This window comes from Amblyomma mixtum, chromosome 3 (assembly GCF_055824585.1).
Source record: "Amblyomma mixtum isolate Tamu chromosome 3, ASM5582458v1, whole genome shotgun sequence".
Classification (NCBI taxonomy): Eukaryota; Metazoa; Arthropoda; class Arachnida; order Ixodida; family Ixodidae; genus Amblyomma; species Amblyomma mixtum.
Genome location: NC_143014.1, coordinates 398,425,378 through 398,450,064, shown reverse-complemented (window position 1 = coordinate 398,450,064; position 24,687 = coordinate 398,425,378). Strand labels below are relative to the sequence as shown.

General features: G+C 45.5%; 1 protein-coding gene across 6 annotated transcripts; it reads right to left on the bottom strand.

The window, feature by feature from the left end:
• Nucleotides 1–312: 312 nt before the first annotated feature.
• LOC149357307 (sphingosine-1-phosphate lyase-like) lies at nucleotides 313–21,629 on the bottom strand. Of its 6 annotated transcripts, none has more exons than XM_089584520.1 (9): nucleotides 21,553–21,629; nucleotides 20,356–20,424; nucleotides 18,304–18,473; nucleotides 16,240–16,391; nucleotides 15,421–15,511; nucleotides 9,876–9,969; nucleotides 6,680–6,947; nucleotides 1,228–1,307; nucleotides 313–1,152 (listed from the first exon to the last, which is right to left on the bottom strand). In XM_089584520.1, the coding sequence occupies exons 4-8, from the start codon at nucleotides 16,324–16,326 to the stop codon at nucleotides 1,266–1,268; spliced, it is 582 nt and encodes a 193-aa protein (XP_089440646.1). In that variant the 5' UTR covers nucleotides 16,327–16,391; nucleotides 18,304–18,473; nucleotides 20,356–20,424; nucleotides 21,553–21,629; the 3' UTR covers nucleotides 313–1,152; nucleotides 1,228–1,265. The 6 variants fall into 6 exon arrangements, with proteins under 6 accessions (XP_089440646.1, XP_089440647.1, XP_089440645.1 ...); XM_089584521.1 differs by having other exon boundaries at nucleotides 16,240–16,316; XM_089584519.1 differs by having other exon boundaries at nucleotides 16,240–18,473.
• Between the last annotated feature and the right edge of the window lie 3,058 nt (nucleotides 21,630–24,687).

Sequence of the window (24,687 nt, the reverse complement as noted above, 5' to 3'; positions counted from 1 at the left end):
CACAGTTGCTGTGTATTACGTGAAACTTTGTGAAAGTTGGCTTCTTTTTCGCAAAAAAGTCTGCTGCCTCGTTCCACCCTCTTTTCAGAGAGCGATCTAGTTTTGAAAGGGGGGGAGCCATAAAAAAATTTGGTTTTTCGGTCATGGTGGCAGCCACCCACCATGGAGTAATGAAGTAAGCAACAGCCACAAGTAACATCAAACTCGCCCCATCCACTGAAAGCGAGAATGAGCAAAGCGAAAATTAAATCGATGCTCATTTTTGTTTTTGATAGTTGGGGGATCATCCACAAAGAATTTGGGCTTTTAAGAAAAGCTCTCAAACTTTTTATTGTGAAGTCTATAAAAGAGTCGAGAAACAGGTGGCACGTGTGAGACCAGGCACTGCATGAACATCGATGCTTCACCACGACATGCACCCTCACACATGGCAATGTCCATCAGTGATTTTTTGTCAATAAATAGTATTTCTGTGGTTCCTCAGCCTCCTATTCACTGGATCTCAGTCCCTGTGACTTTTTATTCCCCTGGCTCAAAACCCACTTGATAGGGTGTCACTTTGGTACTTTGGATAGTATCCGGAAGAGCGTAATAGATGAGCTGAAACGTATTCCAGCAGGAGCCTTCCAGAACTGCTACGAAGACTGGAAATGTCTTCATCCCTGAGTAAATCCAGTAGGGAACTATTTTGAAGGGGACAACCTTGATATGTAAAAAGAATAAAACTCATGGTTACAAAAAAAATCACTCATTACTTTCCTAGCACACCTCGTAAATTTGCATGTTTCATTGGCACTGCAGGCCAGATATCACCTTGCCAGCTACAAACCTGTGCCCTACCAGGAGACATAAAGGAAAAAATTTCAGCAGGGCAGCAACGAGAGACATCTCCAATAGTATGTCTGTGCTTGGCCACACATGCAGAACAGGTGGCCATTGTTACGATAGCTAGAACATGCTTGCCATGTTGTCTTCTCCTTGCCAGTTCAGGTGAGACTAATGGTAACAGGTGAAGACAAACCAAGACTAAAGTGGTACAAGGTTAGCTTATGGGAGGCAACGTGTGCTGTAACAAGCATCAATGTAGGTGCATGACAGCTCTGCAATTATAGAACGATCAGCGACGCTTTCAGGCATTCCATAGGTTGCAGCCTGCAACAAAAACGAACCATCAGTGGTATATAAACGCATGTGGCCAAAAATTAAAAAAAATGCACATGGACTTACTTAAAAAAAATGTTAGGTCCAGCATCCAGCAGAGAACATCATGAGAAGTTATCCCTCCAGCAGGTCTGAGGCTCAGCAAGCTATGAGAAGAAAAAAAGAAAAATGATTGGTGTAATGTGAAGAGTCCGGAAGCAGGCAGAGTCGGTAAGAGAACAAAAGCGGGTTGATGACATCGTAGTCGAAATCAAGAGGAAGAAATGGGCTTGGGCAGGGCAACGTAATGCGAAGGCAAGATAACCACTGGTCCTTAAGGCGACGGAGTGGATTCCAAGAGAAGGCAAGCGTGGCAAGGGGCAGCAGAAAGTTAGGTGGGAGGATGAGAATAAAAAGTCTGCGGGAATACACTGGCCACAGCTGGTAAAGGACAGGGTTAATTAAAGAATGGGAGAAGCCTTTGCCCTGCAGTGGGCATAGTCAGGCTGGTGATGAAGATGGTAACCATTAATTAGAAAACACAGTGAGGTAGGCAGAACGCAGTGACTACAGTGAGGGGGCCCATCACTTTAAAATCTAGGCTACAGTGAGGGGGCCCGTCACTTTAACATCTAGGCTACAGTGAGGGGGAAATAACAAATTGTTGTAAACATGACGTTTAAGTTTGCTTGCAGTTACACGTAATTATATATTTTTATAGGTTTAGGTTAGGTTAGGTCACTACAGTCGTTGGGTCCCGTCACTGTAGCGCAGATTTTAAAGTGAAGGGCCCCCTCACTGTAGCGTAGATGTTAAAGTGACGGGCCCCATCACTGTAGCCTAGATTTTAAAGTGACGGGCCCCTTCACTGTAGTCACTGCCAAGGCAAAAATACATCTCTAGAAGCAACTGAAAGGCCTAATATGATACCACTGGTGATGAGCACAGCTGTTCATCAAGTGGCTGTGTGTGTCCTTTAAGCATTTTCTGATGCAGGTGGGCAAACTTCTCAATGCAGCACGAAAACAGGAACAAGCCTTCTTATTTAGTTTCGATTTGATTTGATTCGATTCATGGGGTTTAACATCCCAAAGCGACTCAGGCTATGAGGGACGCTGTAGTGAAGGGCTCCAGAAATTTGGACCACCACCTGGGGTTCTTTAACATGCACTGACATCGCACAGCACACGGGCCTCTATAATTTCGCCTCCATCAAAATTCGACCACCATGGCCGGCATCGAACCCGAGTCTTTTGGGTCAGCAGCCGAGTGCCATAACCACTGAGTCACCACGGCGGCTCTTATTCAGTTTCAATGTACTGAACGAGCAGAGTGCATCTTATGTAAATTCAATTCTTGTGTGCCTCACCATTAAAAAGCGCAGCCAGATAAATTAAGAGCGCTATTATAATCAAGCCCACTTAACCCTTTCGCTGTCGGGTGTTTCTGCCCGTGACGCACCCCCAGTGTCGCACGTTTCTGGGATGATGGTCCCGCTGTTTCAACATCAGAATCTGACGATGCGGACCTCTCCTCTTCCTCAGATGAGACGCTGTCCGAGTCCGAATCCGAGCTCAGCTCGTATTCAGAATCGGAAGAGCCACTGCTCCAATGCCCAGACTAAGGTCCCGCGTGGTCAGCCATATCCGAAAGTAACCGCGCGCAGTGGGGGTGTGCTTTCAGTGGCCCGCAAAATGGAGAAAAATGGGACGCTGTGTAATAAAGATGAGAGAGGGAGATAGAAAAAGGCTAAAACAAAGTTAGAGGAGCTTTACGTTTGCTGCTGCCAGCCGCAAGCGAGGGTGCGACGAGAGAGCGAAAGCAGCGATCGAGTCATGTGTCGGTTTCTTTGACTCTCGGAGTGGCAACGGCGCACGCCCTTGAACTTGAAGCGCCGTAGCTCACACGCCGACAGAAGAAAAATAAAAACCTGCAAAACAGCGACAGATGGCTGAACAACCCTTGGACCCATAACCACACGCGCGCGTCATGATCCGGCGAACGCGGAGCAACCGCACCACTCAGCAAAGAGAGAGGGGTGGGATGGCAGTCGCTCCGTACTCTTCAATACACGTATCAAAACAGTAAGGGGCGAAAATACGAACTTGTAGAAAGATTCAACAGATGGCACGGCTAGTCCAAGACCGTCAGCTTTGCGCTCAAGCGCGAAATTTTGAACGCACGATAGAGAACGTACCGGTACGTCAGTGACACTGTGGGGGGGAAGCGCGAAAACGTACCGGTACATCCATGACAGCGAAAGGGTTAAAATGAACAATGAACCTGGCGGTCATGTGGATTGCATTCATTGTATCCGAAGTTCGTAGTAGACCGGCTTCTTCTAAATTTATAGCCACAAATATGAAGCCCAACGAAACTGGTCTTGATCTCTTACAACTGTTCATTATGCGTGTGGGAACACTGCGCTTTTCAAGCCCTCAAGAGCGATCATACTTTATGTTCCTCGCCAAGGCTGCAACAGTTAGGCTGCATTAAGAACAGGGTACAACTAATCTGCGGAAGGCAGTGATGGGGTAGACGCCGCAAATTATTTTGACCCTACTTATACGCTTCTTTACACAACGCCTTTGGAACCTTCTCCTTGGCAGCATCCCCAGGTCCCTGACAACTGACCCCTACATGTCACGCACACCCATCGTTCAGTGAAACAGAGCCTCCTCTACAAGCAGACTCCACAGGTGCCCTTCAAGCTTACGTGGACGCAAGCTCAAAAGATGACATATTGCACACTAGTCTCCTCTGTGCAGCTCTACTTAATGCACGCCACACATGTTCCTACATCACAGAGGCGCCGCTTCCCACTGTGATAGCGGGGCTCGTTGCCATTCGTGACGCCTTGTCTCCTCCTCTATACCAACTCACCACAAGCAGTAGAGGCTCTACGGCGCATAGCCTGTACCCTGGGCATTGTTGGTGATGTGTGCACTATCGTGCAATCGTATCCATGCCCAGTTCGAGCTGTGTGGGCTCGACGCAATACACACCGTCTTAGGGAAGCGGACGGTGCATCCCACCCACTGCAAGTGCCTTAATTACCCACTTCCGCTACTGAAACTATCCGCAGAAGATGCTGTCCTGCCTAACAAGGAATATCTCCGCTGCTCCACATGTGCTTTAATACGACCACATGAATCCAACCTTTCCGGTGAGTTAACTCGCCGTGAGAAGGTGGCGCTGAGGAAAATTCGGGTGGATGCTGCACTGAAGCCTGCCATCAGAGTATGCCGGACATCGCAGACCCCACTTCTGAACTGCCCCTTCTGCCCCACTTCTGCTACAGACACAATTTTACATCATTTTTTGTTCACTTGCCCCGCACTTCGGGAGGCACGCAAGCGACACCTCGGCATTCAAGGTTTCCACCCCAGCCGACCACCAGACATTCGAATATGGACTCATGGGCCACAGTACCGGGCCTAGCTGGCATTTGTAGCCGTCACCGGTTTGCATATGTATATCAAACTCACTTATGCCACAGGGCATATTTATGCTATTAAAAAAAAGAAAAATATAACCACTCATGGCAAAAGCATTTATGGCAGCTAGTGGCAGATTGGCATTCTCATCATCATCATCACATTCTCTACGTTCGGGCAGCACTCGCACTTCACGCACAATAGCTTCGTCAGTGTATGACTATGCGATGCCTGTGTCATGATCTGCACGAACAAAGCCATCTCAGGCTAAATCATGTCTGGAAATCTGTGCATTAAAAGAATTCCTACAAATCAATGTGCTTCTAATCACACAGATGTTAAACAATGTTCTCGGTGATTAATTGTCCCATAAAGCATGCTTTACCTAAGTAATTCCTGATGTACTCTGCAGTCAGTCTCTTAATCATTTTCACAGCAACGAACAAGGACGTCCAAATTGGAACATCGCCATCTGGTGCATGAATTGCTATCAGCATGAGCTAGATGATGCACCAAAAATAGGACGTCTGGACCACATGAAAGACACCCATGTCTGATGGCTGGATCTTGCACTTGGCATTTGTTGTCACCATAGCTAAAGAAGGCAACATAGGGCACATTGGAACCTAATCACACAAGAGTTGGAGCTGTATCCTTTTCGCTATGTCATGGTCGAGCTCAACAAGCCACTTAGCGAGAAAATCGCGCCATTAAACATCATGCTTGGTTGCACGCTCGTCGCATGAAAACAAAATGTCAGGCGTAATCGAGGCCTTTGTGCTCAGTCTTTAGTGTATGAAAACCTAGCTCCCAAAGCATTGCAGTGCACGAGGCTTATCAATGATAAAGAGCCATTGCCGGTCGCTGCCATTCCTCCTCGCACACACTAGGATGTTAATCCAAAAGCTTACCGTGGCTTTCACCAGTGTAGGTGTCGCCTTCCGAGGCATGCGCTTTCGATGGCAGCATTTGGGAAAACTTTAGTTTTGTGTGCAATATCGCCTATTTTTACTGCGTTTTTGGGTCCCCCTATACTTTTTGGAGGATGCCTGGGGATTTTCTTTGATCTGTGTGCTTACCAGAAGCTCAAGTTTTCCTACTGTGGTGCCTCGCTTATGGCACCCCCTCATTCGTTCAGAGTTACACCGCCACGGTCACTCACTGTATCCGAGACACAGTGCCACAGCTCTAATGCATATGATGACAGTAGCACCACCCTTGTTTGCAATAAGCAAACGTTTGTTATAACTGCGGCTGTTATAAGTGGGCTCGACTGTACGTCAGATCTGATCCATGTTCATGCCACAAAATCCTTGTAGAGAAAGGATACGAATCATCATCCTGCAATCATACCACGATTTTCAGCTAACACTTTGAAAAATTTCTAAAAATAGGGAGGTCAAATAGAAAGGAAATATGTTCAGGAACAAACTGTCAGCTGCAGTGGACATCAGTCCACCAAATTCACACCAAACTCCAAATTCTCACTAAACTTTCACCTAGCTAATTCACTTAAACTTTAACCTTATTATCACAGCCTGGAGGTTACCACCAATGGAGATTTGTAGCCACACACAAAATAATGGGTATCAATTTTTTAAACAAAAAAAGTTGTTCTCCAATGCCCTTCAGCACAGCACAATCTGGACTCGTATCCCAGCTTGCATGTCTTTTGCTAACGTCCCTTTCAGCCAATCAGGAGTCACCAAAACGGATGTTTGTGAAAGGGCAGCAAGTTGGTATATGGGCCCTTGTGCCATTTTCCACACAAAGCCGAAATGAAGTGCATGAGATACACAGGAAGTTCACTCCAAAGGTAACATCTGCTGATGATAGGTTTCAATGCCTACAACCTACAATTTGAACCACCAGTGCTACTGCTCCATTGTGTACCCTTTCTCTGGCTTCGGTGCTTGGTGCAAAAAAAAGGATAGCCGTCACCAACAATGTGGCCGTCATTTTTGAAAGTGACACAATAAAGAAAGTCTGTGTGTAGCAGTACAAAAGTACAGGCAGTTCGAATTTGCTGCTGTAGACCTTGCAACATGTCACAGGAGGGCATTGCATTGTGCTGCAAATAAGCAAATACTGCTGCTGCTCACCTTTCCACTGCTGGGCAAGCAGGGGGCCTGCATGATGTCTCTTGTGCATGCATGCACATCGGAGACAAACTGGTCTGCCACATTCTCAGCCGCATGCAGCAGTGTGGAGCACAGGTGGAAGCCCGAGGGGTGCTGCAGTGGGTTCAGGTTCCAACCACAGAGCGACAGCTTGTCCATGAGCTGGAAGATCTCACACTCATTCGGACCGACGGCCACCACAGCCATGTCTGGGGAGCCCAGCACTTTGATGCCAGGCAGTGTGCGCAGCCTGCACGATCAAACCAAGCAGCTTGGCATGAACAACCATGCACAAGTCGAGGGCCAGAGAAAGCAGCATTACAGAGAGCACTGCAAAAGAAAGCTCTGACCCTTGTTAGCTGTACGGGAAAAGCGCGACAACAGCGGGAAATAAACAAGACAAGCGCTGCAGGAAAAGCGCTGCTATCTCCCGCCTAAAGTTCAGCTTTACCCTTGTTCTCCTTTCCCTTTTGTAAAACTTACTCCCTAATGATCTTGCGCATGGTAGCTATGATCTTGTGGGTGGCCTCAACACAGCCTTCCCAGCCGTAGCACAGCAAAGAATCCCACGTGCAGCCAGCCTTCGACCCTATTCCACTGCCTGGAGGCAGAAAAGGAAATTATTTACCCTAGCATGGCAGTTGGATCACGCACAGCTGCCACAAATGGTCTTAAGATGGAACCACAAGAAAGTTAGCACAAATGACACCAAAAGTAAAAGCCAATTAAGTTCAGCTAAAGTTCAAAACATGGCTAAAAATGTGAACACATGCAGCATCTTCAAGGCGGAACAAGTAGTTCTTCATGCAATAAATGATCAAAAAATATCCACCACTACCTCTAACGTCCCAGCCAGGAGCAAAGAGTATGAAGGACTGTCGTAAGTATCAACCTACGCACGTAATTTTGCAGCTTATAGTAATGCTCATGACCTTGTGGGTGTATTTATAAGTCATTATTATAGCACCTGCACTATCTCGGTGCTGTCTCGAAAAGAAAAAACAAAGCACTCCCAAATTCTTTTCTTACCCCAAGCGGCAAAACAGTGAAATTGAGGGCTGCAACTCTCCACCATGGTTCAAGCATTCAGCTCTTGGTAAATCAACTTGCACCTCACCATACTGCCTGCCTTGAAAATGTAGGTGCTACGCAGCACAGAAAAAATGCATAGACATTGCCAAGCTACACAGCTCACAAGCTGCACTCTTTCTGGAAATTCACAGAGCCATATTTACTTGAATCTAGGTTGGCCTCGATTCTAAGCTGACGTCCAAAAGTTGAAGGCCAAATTAAAAAAAAACTTTTCTCGAGTGTAAGCCACCCGAAAAAACAATTGAGAACAACAAAATTAGGGTGAGCAATTAAAAGGAATGAAAAATAATAGCGCCCAGCTCGCACCGCTTAGAGAATTGAGAACAACAAAGAATAGGTTGGGGCAACCGAAAAGGAAATAAATATAATAAGCCCCTGCCTGCACCACATACGTACAACAGGCTTAACCCAATTCGAAAATAAAAGAATAGGCCCAGAGGCAAATTGTAACTTCACCAACCATAGGTGGAAAAGTAAAAAGAAAAGGGAAAAGCTACTATAGCGACCCACAGCAGGGGGAGCGGGCCCGGAGAGACTCCCCTGACCTCCCCTGGGAAGTAGCGGAAGGGATGGACAAATGGATGGGATAAATGGTTGTAGGGAATGGGTTGGGACAAAGGCTGGGAATGAGGACAGTGAGATTTTTGTTCAGATCCTTCAATTATCTCGACTCCATTTCTGGCCTGCCTGGCCAGGGCAGGGAGAGCATCGAGATTGCCCAATGGTGCAGCCCCACTCACGGGATGCCCAACCGCCCACCAAATGCAGCGGGCTCCGACCGTCGGAGACAGGGGAACCTAACACAGGGTCAGCAGCTACCTGGGGCCCCTCCACGACCCTAGGGGGCTTTTCCGACCAGCCGGCTACTTACCGTCGAGTGCTTTTCGCGGTTTTTCAGACACCGGAAGTATGTGTGATGTGATCCAGCCAGTAGAGGCTTAGGTCGTCAGCCTAACGGCCCCCCGGCCCGAACATGCTTCCGCTCATTCGTCGTTATCGCTGACCTTATCACGTACCCACGCCACCACACGAAAAGGAAAGGAGGTCAAAACTGCAGCAAATGCTCGTGTATGCTGTTATCGGCGTAGGCTACGGATAGTAATGACTACACTGCAGTCTTCTGTTGGCGTTACATGGGGACATCACCTGCGTATTACTTTTTTTCCTTTTTATGCGTTGTCACTGTATTTTATTAACACAACGACAACATGCTCCGATCCAAGCCAACCTAAGAGTTGCACATCATTTAAAAAAGCAATTTGCTTAGATTCGAATGGATACAGAAGTAATGACAAAACTCTGAAAAAGGCTAATCAAATAGGTGCAACAAGAGGGAAAGAGTAGGCCACTAGAACTTCCCTGGTCTGATCAAACCCATCGAGTAAGCATTATACGAAAGGCAATTTTGTGCAGTGGCTGCTATTCTGTCTAAATGAAAAAAAGTACAGCATCCATTGCAACTGCATTACACACCAGCCAACTCCTTAAAACCTTCAGACTGATCAGGCTCAATACCAAGAGACTGAGTTTTCCACAGGTAATGTTCTTTCAATGTTTAAATACGGTGGAGAAAAGCTTAACCATTGGCTGCGCAGACTGAGCAAAGCATTAGAAAATTACCTACCTCACAGTACTTCCCAAATCACTTATTTCTTGTGCCCACGATCAGCAAGAGCTTGATTGTGATACGCACAAGTCTTTCGTTCAAGGAAACCCTGACCACATCTAAATGACAAAAAAAGGTCAACACTGTTGCCACAACCAGGGTTAGCTAAAGTATAAAGTAACAACCGTGTACATACTAGAGGGTTAGTATGACACACTGTTATTACCAAAAAAGGACTGTGATGCTAAAGTCGTTTTGTTGGTGCATTAAAACAAATTGCTTCTGATATGTCAAGAGCCATGTCAGACCAAGCAGCCATTTATAAAGGCAGGTCCGAACCAACTTTTCCTTCCTCTAAGAATAATCTTCTGAACTTCTTTTTGTAGGCGCTTGTTAAGGCAACGCCCGGTCTGACCAATGTAACGCACTCCACAGGAAAGGGGTACACTGTATACAACACATGTTTTACAGGCCACAAACTTATCCCTGTGTGCAACGCCACATCCTTCTTTTTTCTTCTTGGCCTCTTTCTTTCTTTCAATGGCAGGGCATATCTGTTTGAGCTTGACGGGGGCTGAAAGAAACACGCCAACTTTGTAGAGCACAGGAACAACTTAAACATTGGTGATGACCTTTCACATCTGGTCAAACATTGTCTAGAATGTAAAGTCATGAAAAATAAAAAGAAAAAATGCACTGCATTATTCAATCAAACACGTGTACTATACACCCACAGTGATCAGACAACACGAGAAGTTGTCGAGGCTTTTCACATCGCAGGGGATCAACTGAACTGCGTCAGCAAACCATCTGTTTTCCTTTGCGATAGGGAGATGAATTTTCTCGGGAGCACCTGACGAATGTTGCGTTTCATGGTTTTTAATTTTTTTGTGTTGTTTCTTCCCTTTGATTGTTTCTTCATATAAGGTTTCAGTGAATAAACCTTTTAGTTGCGAGTCAGCGCTCGTCCTGTGTCCCTTCTTTTCTTGTCCCTTGTAGTTCGCGCTGTTTACATCATGAACTTGTGCTAGCATAGCCAATGTGGGTTCTTGTCACACAAATAACGTGCACTGCACACGTTGACATTGCAGTCCCTGCAAAAAATTCAGGGGGCACTTTGTTGACCTAAAGTGAGGTGAGGCAAAAGCTTTAAGCACAGTGCTGCTGCTTGTGTCATTGATGTATGGTTAAGATGTTAAGCTTGACCTCTAAAGGGTGGAACGCGACAGCGTCTTGCAACGCTGCCAGAGAGTCCACAGAATGCCATTGCCCACTCGGCTCTACGCCTTGCTCGACGGTAAATTGGTTTTTGAGGAAAGGAACCGTATCTGTCTCGCATATCTCGGTGGACACCTGAACCTCACCGTAAGGGAAGAGAGGAAGATGGGGTGAATGAAGACACCGTATTCACTAGATGTGCCGTTGATTCCAAACCATCGAGCTGGCATGGCGGAGTGGTTAGAATGCTCGTCTCGCACTCCAGAGACTCTGGTTCGATTCCCCAACTCGACAAATTTCCTACTCGGTTTTATTTATATTTCTGGTCTGAGTAGAAAGGTTAATTAGACCAATTGGTTAATTAACTAAATTCAGTCTCACTTACTTGGAGCATCACTATACCATCCCTTTAATTGGTTGCATGGTTACTAGCCAAAGTACAATTGGTCCAGTTTGAAATTCGCGCACTGTGACGTCATCACCATTTCGACCAATAGAAAAGCCCGACATTTCTGTTGACAACTACTGCTTACAACGATGAGGCATTAAAGGCTTCCACCTTAAAATTGGGTCTCGTCTGCCCAAAGCACTTCGTGCAGGCATTCCGAGCCTTAATCACATTTAATTAGGCACCAGTTGCAAAAATCGAAACATTTCTGAAAGACCTTCGGTGTCAGTTCCTGGTGAAGACACACGGTAATGGTGGTAGCTGTGTCTTGATAGTGACCTCCAAACTGATGGTGGGCTGACTGTACAAGTCAGCGATGTCCCTAACACCCGCTTCTAGCCTGACAGAAACATACGCGAGGACATCAATGTCAAAATCGTCGGTTGCGCTCCCTGGTCTCTTTCTTTTCTGAACATGAACTGATCCAGTAGACTTAAATCGATTAAATACCGATACGAACGTGGGATGAGTCGGCACATGACGACCAGGATGTTGGGCAGCATACAGTCTGGATGCCAGCTCTGCGTCCCGTTTGCACGCTCACATAAGCGATCACAATGTCCCCCTTCTCGGTAGTAGGGTATTGAGGTTGTGCTGGCACGGCCTTTCCCACAATTCACACAATGCGGCATGACGTTTTAATCCTAGGCGGCACTCCCACACACTCAAATGATCTGAAACACTGGCACTGCAATGGCCTTGTCACAAGCGCGCCTCCAAGACAAGCACCTGAAATGCAAACGACTACACCTTATTGGAAAACTGAAGCTAACACACGCTACCATAACTGCAAGAACAACTGCCCGATACCCCACAGCCACTGCCGAGCAAGCTCTCCTCGCCACGCTGACAAAGCTTTTCTTTTTCGGATGTGGTTCCTGATGGGAAGCAATTATAAGAAAACAGACGATCAACCTCAGTAAATGAATTCATGATGATGCACAAAAATGAGCCCACGAGAAGTGACGCACTCACACGCACAAAATCTCGCCAGCAGATGTGCCCATCATGGCTCTCAAAATCGACGTTCCCGTAGCTGACGATGACTATAATTTTCCTTACTCCGAGCGACGAAGCAGTCGATAACGCCGGCCACAGTCTAAGCTGAGCGCCGAGGTTGTCTAGCGAGGAAGGTTAGCACTGTTGTGACTATACCCCCCTGTGTGTTCCCGCCACAGCCGTCTTCACTTAAGCCATTCCCAGAGGCAGTGTGGGGTTCTGCTAAAGTGTTGTTCCTCCAAGCATGCACTCCCATGTGATCTCCTGAAAAGAAAGGTGGCACAGGACACGAAGGACAGATACACTGAGTCTAGACGACTTCTTTATTCCAAGTACCACTGCGGCGTCACTGCCACCACCTGTTTTAACCTTAAGCAGCACCCAACGAAGCAGTAATGACCCTGCAACCATGTATGTACCACCGCCAGGGAGACATCACTCAACAACACGCACGAAGATGAGCGGCTGTCGATCATCTGCACTTCGCTCTTTTGTTGATGGCGCGGGTGGCGCTGCTGCAGGTGTTCACCTTCGGGCGTTTTCTTGAGCCAAGACATGGGATCCCCCTGGACGCCTTCCTGAATGGTCATCAGCTGACAGCTGCGTTTGGTTAACTGTGCGCCCAATTGTGGGTGAGGAGGTGACCTGAGGAAAGGGCACTTTCGGGAAATTTTATCCAAGTGACTCAGCCAACGAAGACGATGGAGAGGGGAGCGCCGTTAATGAGCACCCGATTTCGACAAGATGGCAAATCCAGCCAATGAGCGTCATTGGCTTCACTCAAAGACGGTGCTCAAGATGAAGTCCCTACGATTGGACGATAAAGGCGGCGAGACAACAGGAGAGACTATTTAAAGTGCTCGACACGTTCATCAAGCAGCGATTCCTTGAGACTCTTCTCAGCTTTTACTTTGTTTGTCTCTGTTTGTAACTAATGCTGTAAATATGTGTATACAGTTTTTTCCTTTACTTCTCCTACTCCCCATCTTTGGCCCACGCTCCTTCCGCCATCAGAAAACAGTGGTAGTGTTCCTGGACCCAATGCCTGGTGAAACACACTACTAGCATGGCAAAACATATCACCACATGCATTTCGAAATGGGCACTGCATTCATTACGACATGTCACCAGCGGACGCTTCGCTTGCACCACACTTCCGGCGCTCCTCGTGCACACAGTTTTGGTTGCATGCGGGAAAAAGCTTATGATTTCTTCACGCTGCAGGGCTCTAGAAATTGAGTTTTTCTTTGTTTCAAAAACATCGTCTTGTTCACGGCATCAAACTCCCAATGGAGACTAACCACCCAGCTACGATAAATAAAAAGTTAATTCGTGGCTTTTTGTAAATTACCTGGATAATTAGAAAGGTTTTGCAGCATATTGCGCCAACGAGCCAGAGAGTGTGATCCTACACCTATTTTTTTTCCTCTATCGAACCCAATATTTTCAGGAATTTTTTAAAGTGTTTGCTAAAACACCTGGTATAAAAGCTGTATCTTACCGGTGCACACCTATGGGGCAGAAACTTGGGACACTAAAGATAAGGGTTCAACTTAAGTTAAAAACACAGCAAGCTATTGAAAGGAAAATGATAGGTGTAATGTTAATAGACAGGAAGACAGCAGAGTGGGTCACAGAACAAGCACGGGCTAATAACATCCTAGTCAAAACCAAGAAGCAATGAGCTTGGACGGGACATGTAATGCGAAGTCAAAGTAGGTGATGGTGGTTAAGCATAACGGACTGGATTCCAAGAGAAGGCAAGCGTGGCCGGGGGCGGCACAAAGGTAGGTGGGTGAATGGTATTAAGTTTGCAAGATAAGGTGGCCATGGGAGAGGCACTTATCCTGCAGGTGGGCACAGTCAGATTTATGAAGATAATTGTGACGAAGTCATCGACAAAACAAAGGTTGTCTCCCTAAATGCAACATGGACTTAGGTTAGGCTTATTGTGTGAAACACAACTCGAGTTATCTCAACATTCTGTTTCCGATAGACTGCATTTCTCTGGCTTCTTGGATGGCTTCAGATTTAGTAGCTCAATGCTTAATACATTGCACAAACTCTGAATAGCAAACATTCCTACCAAAATCCTATTATGGACTGAAGCATATCTAGTGGGAAGGAGTGTGCAGTTTACAACAGTACAAGTTCAACAAGTGTGCGTGTGTGTAGGTTCGGGTGTCCATTTTAGGGGTCCAATGTAGTTACAAACGATCTTGCTAGCGATGTTTCAAGTGCTACCAAACGGTAAGCTGACGTGTGCACCATTTACCATGAAATTTCTTCTTCAGAATGGCTACGGCATAATGGTTAGAATGACGACAAAGAAAGAGACAGATAGACAGATGTGGACGAAGCTGCCAATTAAGAAGCTTCACCCACGTCTGTCTGTCTGTTCCTTTGTCCTCGATACACAAAATCTCTTGGAACCACCATGAAGTATGAATCAACTAGCTGAGTTAACCACCCTTTTAACGGGCACTTTCTTACAAACATATTTAGGTTATACTACACGACCCTTAAGACAGCACTCCTTTCACAGATAAATGGAACACAACTTTAAATGACTCAAATGCAATCTAGTCCCCTTCACAAACAAGAAACAATCATTCCAAATAGACTGTTTCATGGTGGCATGGGAATATCTGCTGCCTCAATTTACAAGTATTTGGAAGTGCTTTTCTTGAGTTACTTATAATAGAATGCAGAAGACAATTATTTACCCAAGAAAGCCAGCTGCAATTTAAACTTGCCCTCATGTAACCTTAAAGAAGCGCTCATTATAGTTAAAGAGATTCTATGCATGTCTTTCTCTCGGTCTCTCTTTCCTTTTCCTGCCCTGGCTCACTCTTCTTTCTACTACTTTCTTCCTTTGCTCATAAAAGGCACAGTTTGTTTTAAGAGTTTTGCACATGACATCACCAGTTTATTATATTGCACTGTGCGTTTTTCTGTTGTGCGATTTTCCCACAGACAACAATGTACCAGTGTGGCTGCTGTAGGCATTGTGTGCATGTGTGTGTAAAGCCTTACAAAACCGCAAAAAGTAGTTCAAAATACTCATTCAGAGATCAAATCCTAATGACTGATCTGGAACTGAATAATGGGCCGATAGTAAAATGACTTCAGAAGGAACAGCAGAATTTAATTTAAGTTTAGCTGTTCTTTTTCAGAAAAACTGAAATATCCTGCGAAAAAATACCTCCTCGTGCATGAATGCGGCAAAAAAAGAGAAGAAACTATTCTGCATCATTACGTTAATTAAATGCGGTTAATACACTCCAATTGTTCACATTACTGTCATATGCCCTGTATTTAGAGTAAGGAAGACCTTGAAGAAGTGAAAGCAACACTTACCTGACTGCCTCACCAGGGCTATGTGCAGAGTTGACTCGCTCATGAAGACTGAGTGAGGAGGAATGGGCGGCACTGTACAGGGCAGGCATTGCTACGAGAGGCCAGAAACCAACAACTATAGTGAGGCATCAATTCGAATTCTAAAGGACATTGTCCTGCGCAGAACAAAGGCATACAATACAGTGGCCTTGGTGGAACTCATAATGATGACATAGGAGAAGTATTTCGAGAAAAGAATTCCCTGGCATGTGCACCACAGAGAAGCGGCACATTTAAATGGCATCGACTGCCCTCTATATAAGGTCTCCAACATGCCTACCAATACTAATGTGCAAAAAGGCAACGAAGTTTATGGTGTCCCGAACTAAGCTGGGACTGGGATGCATGAAGGTCATGCTGACATTGGCGTGTGCACCTGCTGGGCAGGGAGCCAAGGAGCCTTCTGCGACCACCACGCGCTTGTGCAGAAGGCCTTTGGAGGGCCCTTTCCTAACAGCCCACAGTTAGCACCTGCTGTCAGCTGGCACTGGGTGAGAGGTGCCCGCCATTGGGTTGTTTTATTTATGCCCGTGACGGGAAATCTGGAAGGTGAGGTACATTGCAGACACTTCTGTGTCATTTTCTCCCAGTTCGGAAGAACCAGACACCCACCAAGGCCCCAGCTACTGTGATCAGGCAATGAATACATCCAAAGAGATAGCTCTCGAGTCATGTTTAATGCCAGAGGTACAGGAGAACCTTTCGTTCTAATTAATTCCATCAAATGAGAAAAAAAACACGATCTTGCAGGCAAAGCCGCACAACCATGTTGCAACATACCTTGTTTTGCATGCCTTCAGCATTCTTTGGGGTCTGACAACTACACTTCTGGCCACTTAGTGTTCCAGCAGTCATAACTGGTGACATTAAAATCAGATTTATTAAACCTTTTGCAGCACCTCGAAGAACAATACAGGGCTCTGGAGCAGCATCTAAAATGTATCCACAGACTTATAGAAGGAAACCCATCATACGCCACTTTACTTAATTCTGTTAAAGCACAGCTCGACAGTTCTAACACAAGCAGTGCTGCACATGCACCTAAGCTAACAGTAAAGGCCTCAACAACACCAGACAGGCGGCGAGGCCAGAAAATAAAGATAAAACCGATGAGCCTGGCAAGGTGCTGTCCAGGTCTACCAAGGGTCTCAGCACACGCTCCTGCTGGGTGGTCACCACAATCAGGGGTACCAAGGAAGCTAAAACGCAAGCACGTACCGAGCTGCAATGTTCTTAACAAAGTGCTTAGCGCCAAGTGCCACTAGGATGGATGCACATCACCAGCTAGCCACCCCCTGTCAAGTAGCTTGTGGTAGGCAACCTCAGTGAACCAAGATGGGCTCCATAATTCTTCGTGGGTGTTGGCTGGTTGGTTTATGGGGTTTAACGTCCCAAAGCGACTAAGGCTATGAGAGACGCCGTAGTAGAGGGCTCCGGAAATTTCGACCACCTGGGGTTCTTTAACGTGCACTGACATCGCACAGTACACGGGCCTCTAGAATTTCTCCTCCAAAGAAATTCTAGCCACCGCGGCCGGGATCGAACCCGCGTCTTTTGGGTCAGCAGCCGAGCACCATAACCGCTGCGCCACCGCGGCGGCGGTGTTGGCATTTCCTAGCTTGACCAGCACCAAACAGGGACGTCACAATTCGCCAGTGTGTGCAAAAGAGAATAATTTTTCCTGTCTGAACATTTTACAGGTGCTTTAGTTGTAACAAAAAAAATTGTAAATTGTGGGGTTTAGCACCCTGAAACAACATGTCAGCTACAAGGTTCGCCTTAGTGAAGGACTCCCGATTAATTTAGACTACCTAAAAAAGACTGAAGAGACATACACTTAACGCAATGTGACCGTGCTTCCTCAAGAACTTTTGCATAGGCTGTCAGAAGCAAAAGGCCGAGGGCTATCCCGAACTATTTCCTGCGCAGTGTCTCATGGTGTCAGAAGCTTCACAACTGAAGAAAAATATGTCTTGGACCAGGGATCAAACCTGCGACCACTGCCAGCCTGGGGCATTCGCTTTACCGTTTAGGTAAACAGAGCAAATTGATCAACAACTCAGAGCGAGACAAACACCATTCTTGCTTCGGGTTGTTAATTCGGCCTCAGGATGGCATCTGCTAGCCATCCTGGTTAGCTTAAATGGTAGAGTGACTGCCCCAGGCAGGCAGCTGCAAAGCTTCTGAGAAAGCTGTCTATCTTTGCTCTGCAACCGTTTAACTGTGATCAGGTAGAAACAAATGAGTTATTACTGCCCAGCTGAAATGCACTTCGCCTTGGGTGTTTCCCTTAAATACTTTGCACTACTTGTGAATGTGCATTCCAAGAACATCTTCCATTCCCCAACATTCTCCTTGCCCCAAACCAGTTAGCATTCCGAAAGTCGAAACAAGAGGCTCCACGCTGGCAATGTTAACAGGAATTTTCTATTCAGTCTTTGAGAATATATGAATATATGCATCCTACTGTAACGATACTTTTGATAGAGCACTGTGCATGCTGACATGGGCCACAATTAATCACGATCTCACTTTACAGTTTTTCCAATCAGTGTCACCCAGGATGAACATTTATGTTTATTTTTTGGTTGTGGGAGGGTTTTTGGCACAGTGCTGCCTTCCCCTTTTCAATTTGCTATTTTTGTTTTTGCCACGGCCGTGGAGTCTGGTTGCACAGTTTCAATTAACAGGTACACGGTCATCCACTTCTAGCTGAACATGGCGCCAGGAAGCCAGTGCTTTCCCCAGTGCCTCTCTAGGGCACGCAGGTGCACTGGAAACCATAGGCGTGGCTTTCGCCACATTGTCTGCTACAGCATGCCAGCACCGCAGGATTGAGCTCACCTTGCAGGGCAATTCACTTTCGCATTGAGCGCGCAAATCACCATGGGGATTCTGTTTTCGACACAGCAACTTAGAAGACCAGCACCTGTGCGTGGTTCAGAGCTGCATCCATGGTGGCAAAGGCTTTTCCTTGTCATTTATTGTTGCAATCAACACTCAATCGAAGGCCCCTGCGAGAAAAAACTTCGTTCTAGTGTGAGTTGAAATGATTTACTCGGAGGCTGGCCCCATTACTTAGCTGCAATAATCTATAATTTCAATTTGAATCACTTCTTGCCCACCAGCCAGAATAAGCCGTCGAGTCACGGATGCTTTCATCTGCTCAAAGTGCCGCTCTGCAATGTCAGCGCTAAATATATGGTGCGCTACTCTGGAAAAAAGATTAATACAAAGCCAGTATGAACACCTGCACTGCACCGTACGAATCGTCAAAAAGAAAGAGTGGACGAAAAATGTGGGCATGTTTACTCGACATGTAGCAAAAAAACTGACAAAATTGAAAGAATGAATAGATAAACAAGGAAATAACAAAAAAAAGCTATGAAATAGGCTTCCATTGGACTAGGGAATGCAATGGCAGGTGTGCAGGAAAAGTCAACGTAGAAAGAAAAATAAGGGAAATAATAAAGAGTGACGGAAATACTGACAAATTTGCACAGTTCAAACTGACATTGGCACAGTTAGCACAAGCAAGGCTTCCTAGGTCTCTGACTTGAGAACTAATAGCGTGTGGCATCACTGCCAGCTTCAATCACTGCTCTCATTCTGTCTGAAAGAGAACTGTACAAAGAATTACACAGGCCGACATTGGCCCTCAGTTCTTCCCATCGCTCTTCAATTTCAGCCCACAGGTTGTCGGCTGACAGCCCATGAAGGTTGCGAGATGACAATGACACCTTCACTTTGCCCCACAAATGTTCTATTATGTTCAAGTCTGGTGACCGAGGTGGCCAGTCAAGAACTGCGACATCACGCCCTTCCAAGTAAGAGAAAACCTTCCTTGAAGTGTGAACTTGGGACCGGACATGCTGCAGGATAAAGTCCGCTTCTGGAAAAGGTCCCCCTACCAAGAATGGCAGAGCCACGTGATCGAGAATGGAGCAGTAGCTCTCCGCCATGAACCTGCCATGTATTATGACCAGCGGTCCAAGGTCGTCCTTCGTGACCGCTCCCCAAACCACCGCTGAACTTTGCCCGCTCACGGCAACTCTTTGGATGAACTGAGGCATATAGCAGTAAGAAATGGAAAGCATGTGGATGATTTTTTTCAGAAGAGTAGGTGCTTAGGCTTGTTGGTTTATGACTGAGGGAAAAAACAAAGCCCAAAAAAGAAAAATTCTAAGAAAGACAGACACACATAGCACTAACTTCCAGCCGTAAAAAAAACACTAAGCATTGGGTTTCACAATACTCATTGCAACGACTCATTTCCATCTTGACAACAGAGCCGGTGTGGCGTGCTGACGCAAAGGTATAATCAATATTCTCTGCACCGATCACAGCTTGCATAATTTGAGGGCAATATATTAAGCGCATGCTTTGTATTTTTGTAGAATAGGCGCATGCTAAAATTCTCCTTTGAATGTTATCCTCAATCACGAATGCTATAGACGGTTTATGTATGAAAGCTTGCACAAATTTGCAAAAATTTAAGTACACCTCTCGTTCATAATGACCGAGTAGCCTCGTGTACAGGGTGAGTTTTGATTACCCAGTGCTTTATAAATAATGCTATGATAGTCCCGTGCATCCTGTCTTCCCTGAGTGTGGGGTTCAGCAGACACATTATAATCAGATAGAGGCCACGATTTCGCTACTAATTAGCCAAATTTCGTCATTTATTCTTTTTACTTCCTTCACACCGCATGTTACACTTGCAGTCCAAAACACCCTATTCTGAGATTAATGCAATTTAGGTAACTTTTCACAGTCCATGTTTTAAAATATTCACCAATGAATTTCATGGCTGCTCGCGCCTAATTCCAAAACTGGCTGCACCGCGTGTGCGGGACCTCGACGCACGGTGAGAAAAAACAGGACAATGGAACATACCTCAACGGCTGTTGTACTCTGGAGAGCTTTTTAAACCGGAGTAGTCTCAGATGAATGCAGTCTTCAGGGCTGTAAGTGCAACATGCAGCAATAAGTGAATATTTAATATAAAAAAAATTACACAAATTAGTCGCATAAACAAGGTCTCTATCTCTGTATCTTGCATCTGTCTAGCGCCAGCACACTCTAAATCAAGGCAACGTATACGTTACCATCAGTGTCATTTATAACGCTCGAAAGATAAAATAGAATCACGTTGTATTCGATGCAAGATAACAATAAAAGAAATTCAGACAGTTTCTTAAAGCAGATTTGCATCCTCAAGTAAGCTTCCTCTGACCATGCATGCTTACATGAGTGGCAGTTTCTTTTTTCTTTTTCAAGTCCCGCTCGTAACGAACTACACTGAGAAAAGCAGTGCCCATTGCCTACAGCACCTGCTTTACAAATTCTCCCGCAACACGATGGGTGTTTCACAAATCCACCAACAGTGGCAGGTATTGTTAATGCCTGCAAGAAAAGCCTAGTAAGCGATGGAACGATGTGCTTACTTTTATGACCACTATGTGCGTGTGCGTAATCTTGCCAGCTCTAAGCGTTCATAAGAGCGGACGCACCAGTGGTTGATGCTAACTCAATACTGTTCAGAAAACTGCCAGCTGCACGCTTGCAATGTCAATCGCGGCAACAGTTTTATGTTCATCGAGAAATTAAACCACCGGTCACAAAAGGGGTGAGAAGTAACGGTCTACATTTGCACACAATTGCCAATTTTATAAACGCCTCCCAGCAGCTGCACCGGTTTGCTCCCGTATGTCGGCAGTTCCTGCAGTGTGATCATTCGTGGTCGCCTGGTATTTTCTGAACAAAAATAAATAGAACCACGCATCGCCCTTAGGGCACATTTGCCATCGATAGCAGGCTAGGTGAGTTCACACTGGCGAGTCGCGGAGGTCGCGCGACAGGCTTAAATCGATTTGTTACGCTCCCTCCCCGCTTTACATGTGTTTCGGAAACCATACCTAACTGACCAAAATCGGTCGCGCGACGTTTGCGACTCGCCAGTATGAACTTGCCTTAAAGCTGCCTTCGCCAGCTTTCGAGCCAAGCGCTCCTTGCAAATTGATCTCGGCAGACCCGTAGCAATTACTGCCTTTAAATAGATTATTCCGCGCACTTAAGACGTCCGCACAGTACCTTAATTCCACGTAATGTGTAAAAAAAAAAGGAGAACCGTAGAATCAGCTGATTTTGTTCTGGCTGTTTTGTTTACGATGGCTGATCATGTGGGTGGATGGATAAGGCTACAGATAAGGCTGAATCCTTTGAATCGGGCGGCAGCTCTCGCCACCTAGCCGACGCTTTTGCAGCGTCAGCGTACTCTCGCGGCAGCAAAAGTATTTTGGTTCAAGTTGTTGAGTTTGAAACATATTTTTTTAGCAACATAAAACATTGTTCATTTTATTAACGGCGTGTTTACAGCAAAACGTTAGGATACGGTCCCTTATCGTGCAAAGAAATGCTTCCGAGGTGGAGCTCTGTTACTAGCCACAGCAAATATACTGGCAGTATATTCTAGGCACTATAGTCCGCTGTCAGCGTCTCGCGGTGTCGTCATTTTGATAACAAAATAATGACGTTTTACGAGTTTAGAATGTGCAGCAGTGTAGGGGAGTGCAAGCTGAAGATAGGTTATTTCAGTAACGACTGAAATAACCTACCTTCAGCCTGCACACCCTTACACTTCTGAACATTCTAAACTCGTAAAATGAGGCATTATTAATTTATGTTTCAAAAATGAACTGGAAAAGTCATGCCCCCACCTCATCAGCCAGAGCTTTCACGAACAACTCGCAAGGTTCAGTGAAGCAGGCTACCCAGCTGATATCTGTGTTTTTGTCCCTGAAGGCACACTGAAGAAGAAGCGCCAGGAAGATCAACTGCCGTCTGTGCCTTCAGAAAGAAAGAAAGGAAGGATTGCCATCATTCCCTACATTCATTGCCTGTCCCACAATCTCAAGAAAATTGGGACAAAGCGAATGTTTTTCAGCCCCTAAAAAAATAGGTGCGCTATCCAAAAAAACTTTGCCCGTCGATAAACGTCCCCAAAAGCTGCAATGCACCATTAATCACAGGAAAAAATTTGTGAAATGTACTGAAGGCATTGTTTATGACATCCCACTCTTGTGGCAAGCGGTATGTTGGTCAATCTGGTGGTTGCTTGAATGAGAGGCTTCGTGAACACAAAAACAACTTGAAAACTTTTACTGGCAGTAATCTGGTTTTGCCCTGTAAGGAGTGGGGTTGTGTGCCATTTTTGGATAAGTGCTCAATCGTGGCCAGACACCGGACTCAGTGAACATATGAAATTATTGAAGTAGCGTGTATCGCTGCTTTGGAAAATAAATGTGTCAGCAAACCATCTATCTCCCTGTCCAAAAAAAAACTGCCCTTCTTAAACAATCGCTGAGGTGTACGTGTCCGTAGTTCCTCGTTCACATGATTTTCATTTTTTTCCAGGCGCGTGCGCCTGTTTGCCCTCACGGTTTACGTTCGTCTTGGTCGCTTGGGCTCTGTCAGTCAGAAGTTAGCGCCTGTGTTGTGTGCGTCTTTTTCTGTCCCTTGTCCATTTTGCACTACCTCTCATACCATGGATCACCGTTACCGACTCGCCGAAGTTTCAACCCTTGTGAATGATATACAGTTATTAGTTGCTGGCTGTCTTGTGTATTTTTCGTCTGCTTACGTGCACTTAAGTGAGGAAAAAATATTGAGTGCTGAAAATTGACATTAATTTTTCTGTTCATCCAGTAACCATGGCCTTTTTTATGCCCGCTGTGGAGTGCGACTGCAAACATCTGTGTTGGAGTCATCATGGGAGACGGCCTGGTGCCTACCATGTATATGGCAGACAGCTGTCAACTGTTCCTGCCATGTGGCACTTTTTGTTGTCTTGAGGTATTTGTCATGTGTTTTGATTCAACGTGTCACTTTTTTTTAATCCTAAGAAGCAGGTATGTATTACTGAGGCAATAAAATGTTTGATTCTTGGATTGAAGCCATTTCTTGCTCTTTTTTTTTTCGCTCAGAACAGATCTTGCATTAAGAACCAACTACATTGGCTCTTTTTTTTCCTTAGTCTGAGTTTTACTTGTAGTTCTACTATGAATGAATTTAATTAGCACAGTTTGTCTGCCCAAAGCTTTCATCTTGCAGTAAGCATTGCAAGACTCAGATTTGCACAATTTACTTATATTTACGCAGCCGCAGCAGCCAAAGTTAAAGGTGCTTTACAAAGAGCTCATCTTGATGTCTCACGAGCAATAAGAGCTCAGTTTAAGAGAAGGTACAGATCTCTTGCATGCTTGGGAGAAAAAATGTGTATAGAGGGTGTATGAGAAAACTTGTTGCTGTGCTCTCTTGTACTTCTTGCCTCGCATTTGGCCGGTTGTCTACAGATTAAAGGAGTGTTTGCATTTAGCAGAAGTCTAGCTACCAGGCAGTCAATACATGAAATGATGCAGCAGTTTCTTTTGCACTCTTGATATGCAAAATTTCCTTTCAAAAGAAACTGCTGCATTATCCATAAATTAATTACCTGGTACCTAGACTTCTGCTGAAGAAAATATACTTTTAGTCTGTAGACAACAAGCCAAATGTCAGACAAGAGGGGCAAGAGACAGCAAAGCAACAAGTTTTCGCACACCCTCAATGCACATTGTCTCCCAAGCATGGAAGATGTTTGTACTCTCTTCAGTTCTTATTGCTTGTGAGGCATCAAGGACGGACTCTTTGTAAAGTGCCTTTCGTTGAACAGCATTGCATTAGCCCCGATACAAAACACCTAAAATACATCTATATACAGCTAGGTAAGACCTCTATTAGCCAACTACTAGCATCGGATACCACAGCTACAGAAGAGCTAAAACACTTCTTTACAGCTAAACAAGGTATCGGCTAGAAGTCTACAAGATGTCAACAAAAACATCTTGTAGCCGACAGATAGCGTTGCATTAGCCTAGGCTACAGGAGGTCTTCAAGACTTCGGACGGCTATATAAAACCTTGGCTATGCTTCTATAAGACGTCAAAACATCTTGGTGTAGATGACTTAACAAGCACTTTTTGTGTTTCGTGGGTGGGCTAGTCAATAGATTGATCTTGAAAACCAAGTTCCTGCAGCGTGAAAAAAATACAATTAGCTTACACTGTCAACCGTATAAGTCGGTTAACTTTACGACCTGCTCATTCCAGGTTCCGTTAACCGTGTTTTATGCATTGGGGTCTAGTAATAGCGACCTTCTAAGGATGATCAGGCAACACAAGTCGGCGT

Excerpts from the sequence above, each read along its gene's own strand:
- LOC149357307 (XM_089584519.1), bottom strand. The coding sequence starts at position 16,326 with ATGTCACCAGTTATGACTGCTGGAACACTAAGTGGCCAGAAGTGTAGT. Across the intron at positions 15,512-16,239 it reads CTGAAGGCATGCAAAACAAG|CAATGCCTGCCCTGTACAGT; the intron begins GTATGTTGCAAC and ends GGCCTCTCGTAG. Across the intron at positions 9,970-15,420 it reads AGCCCTGGTGAGGCAGTCAG|CCCCCGTCAAGCTCAAACAG; the intron begins GTAAGTGTTGCT and ends TGTTTCTTTCAG.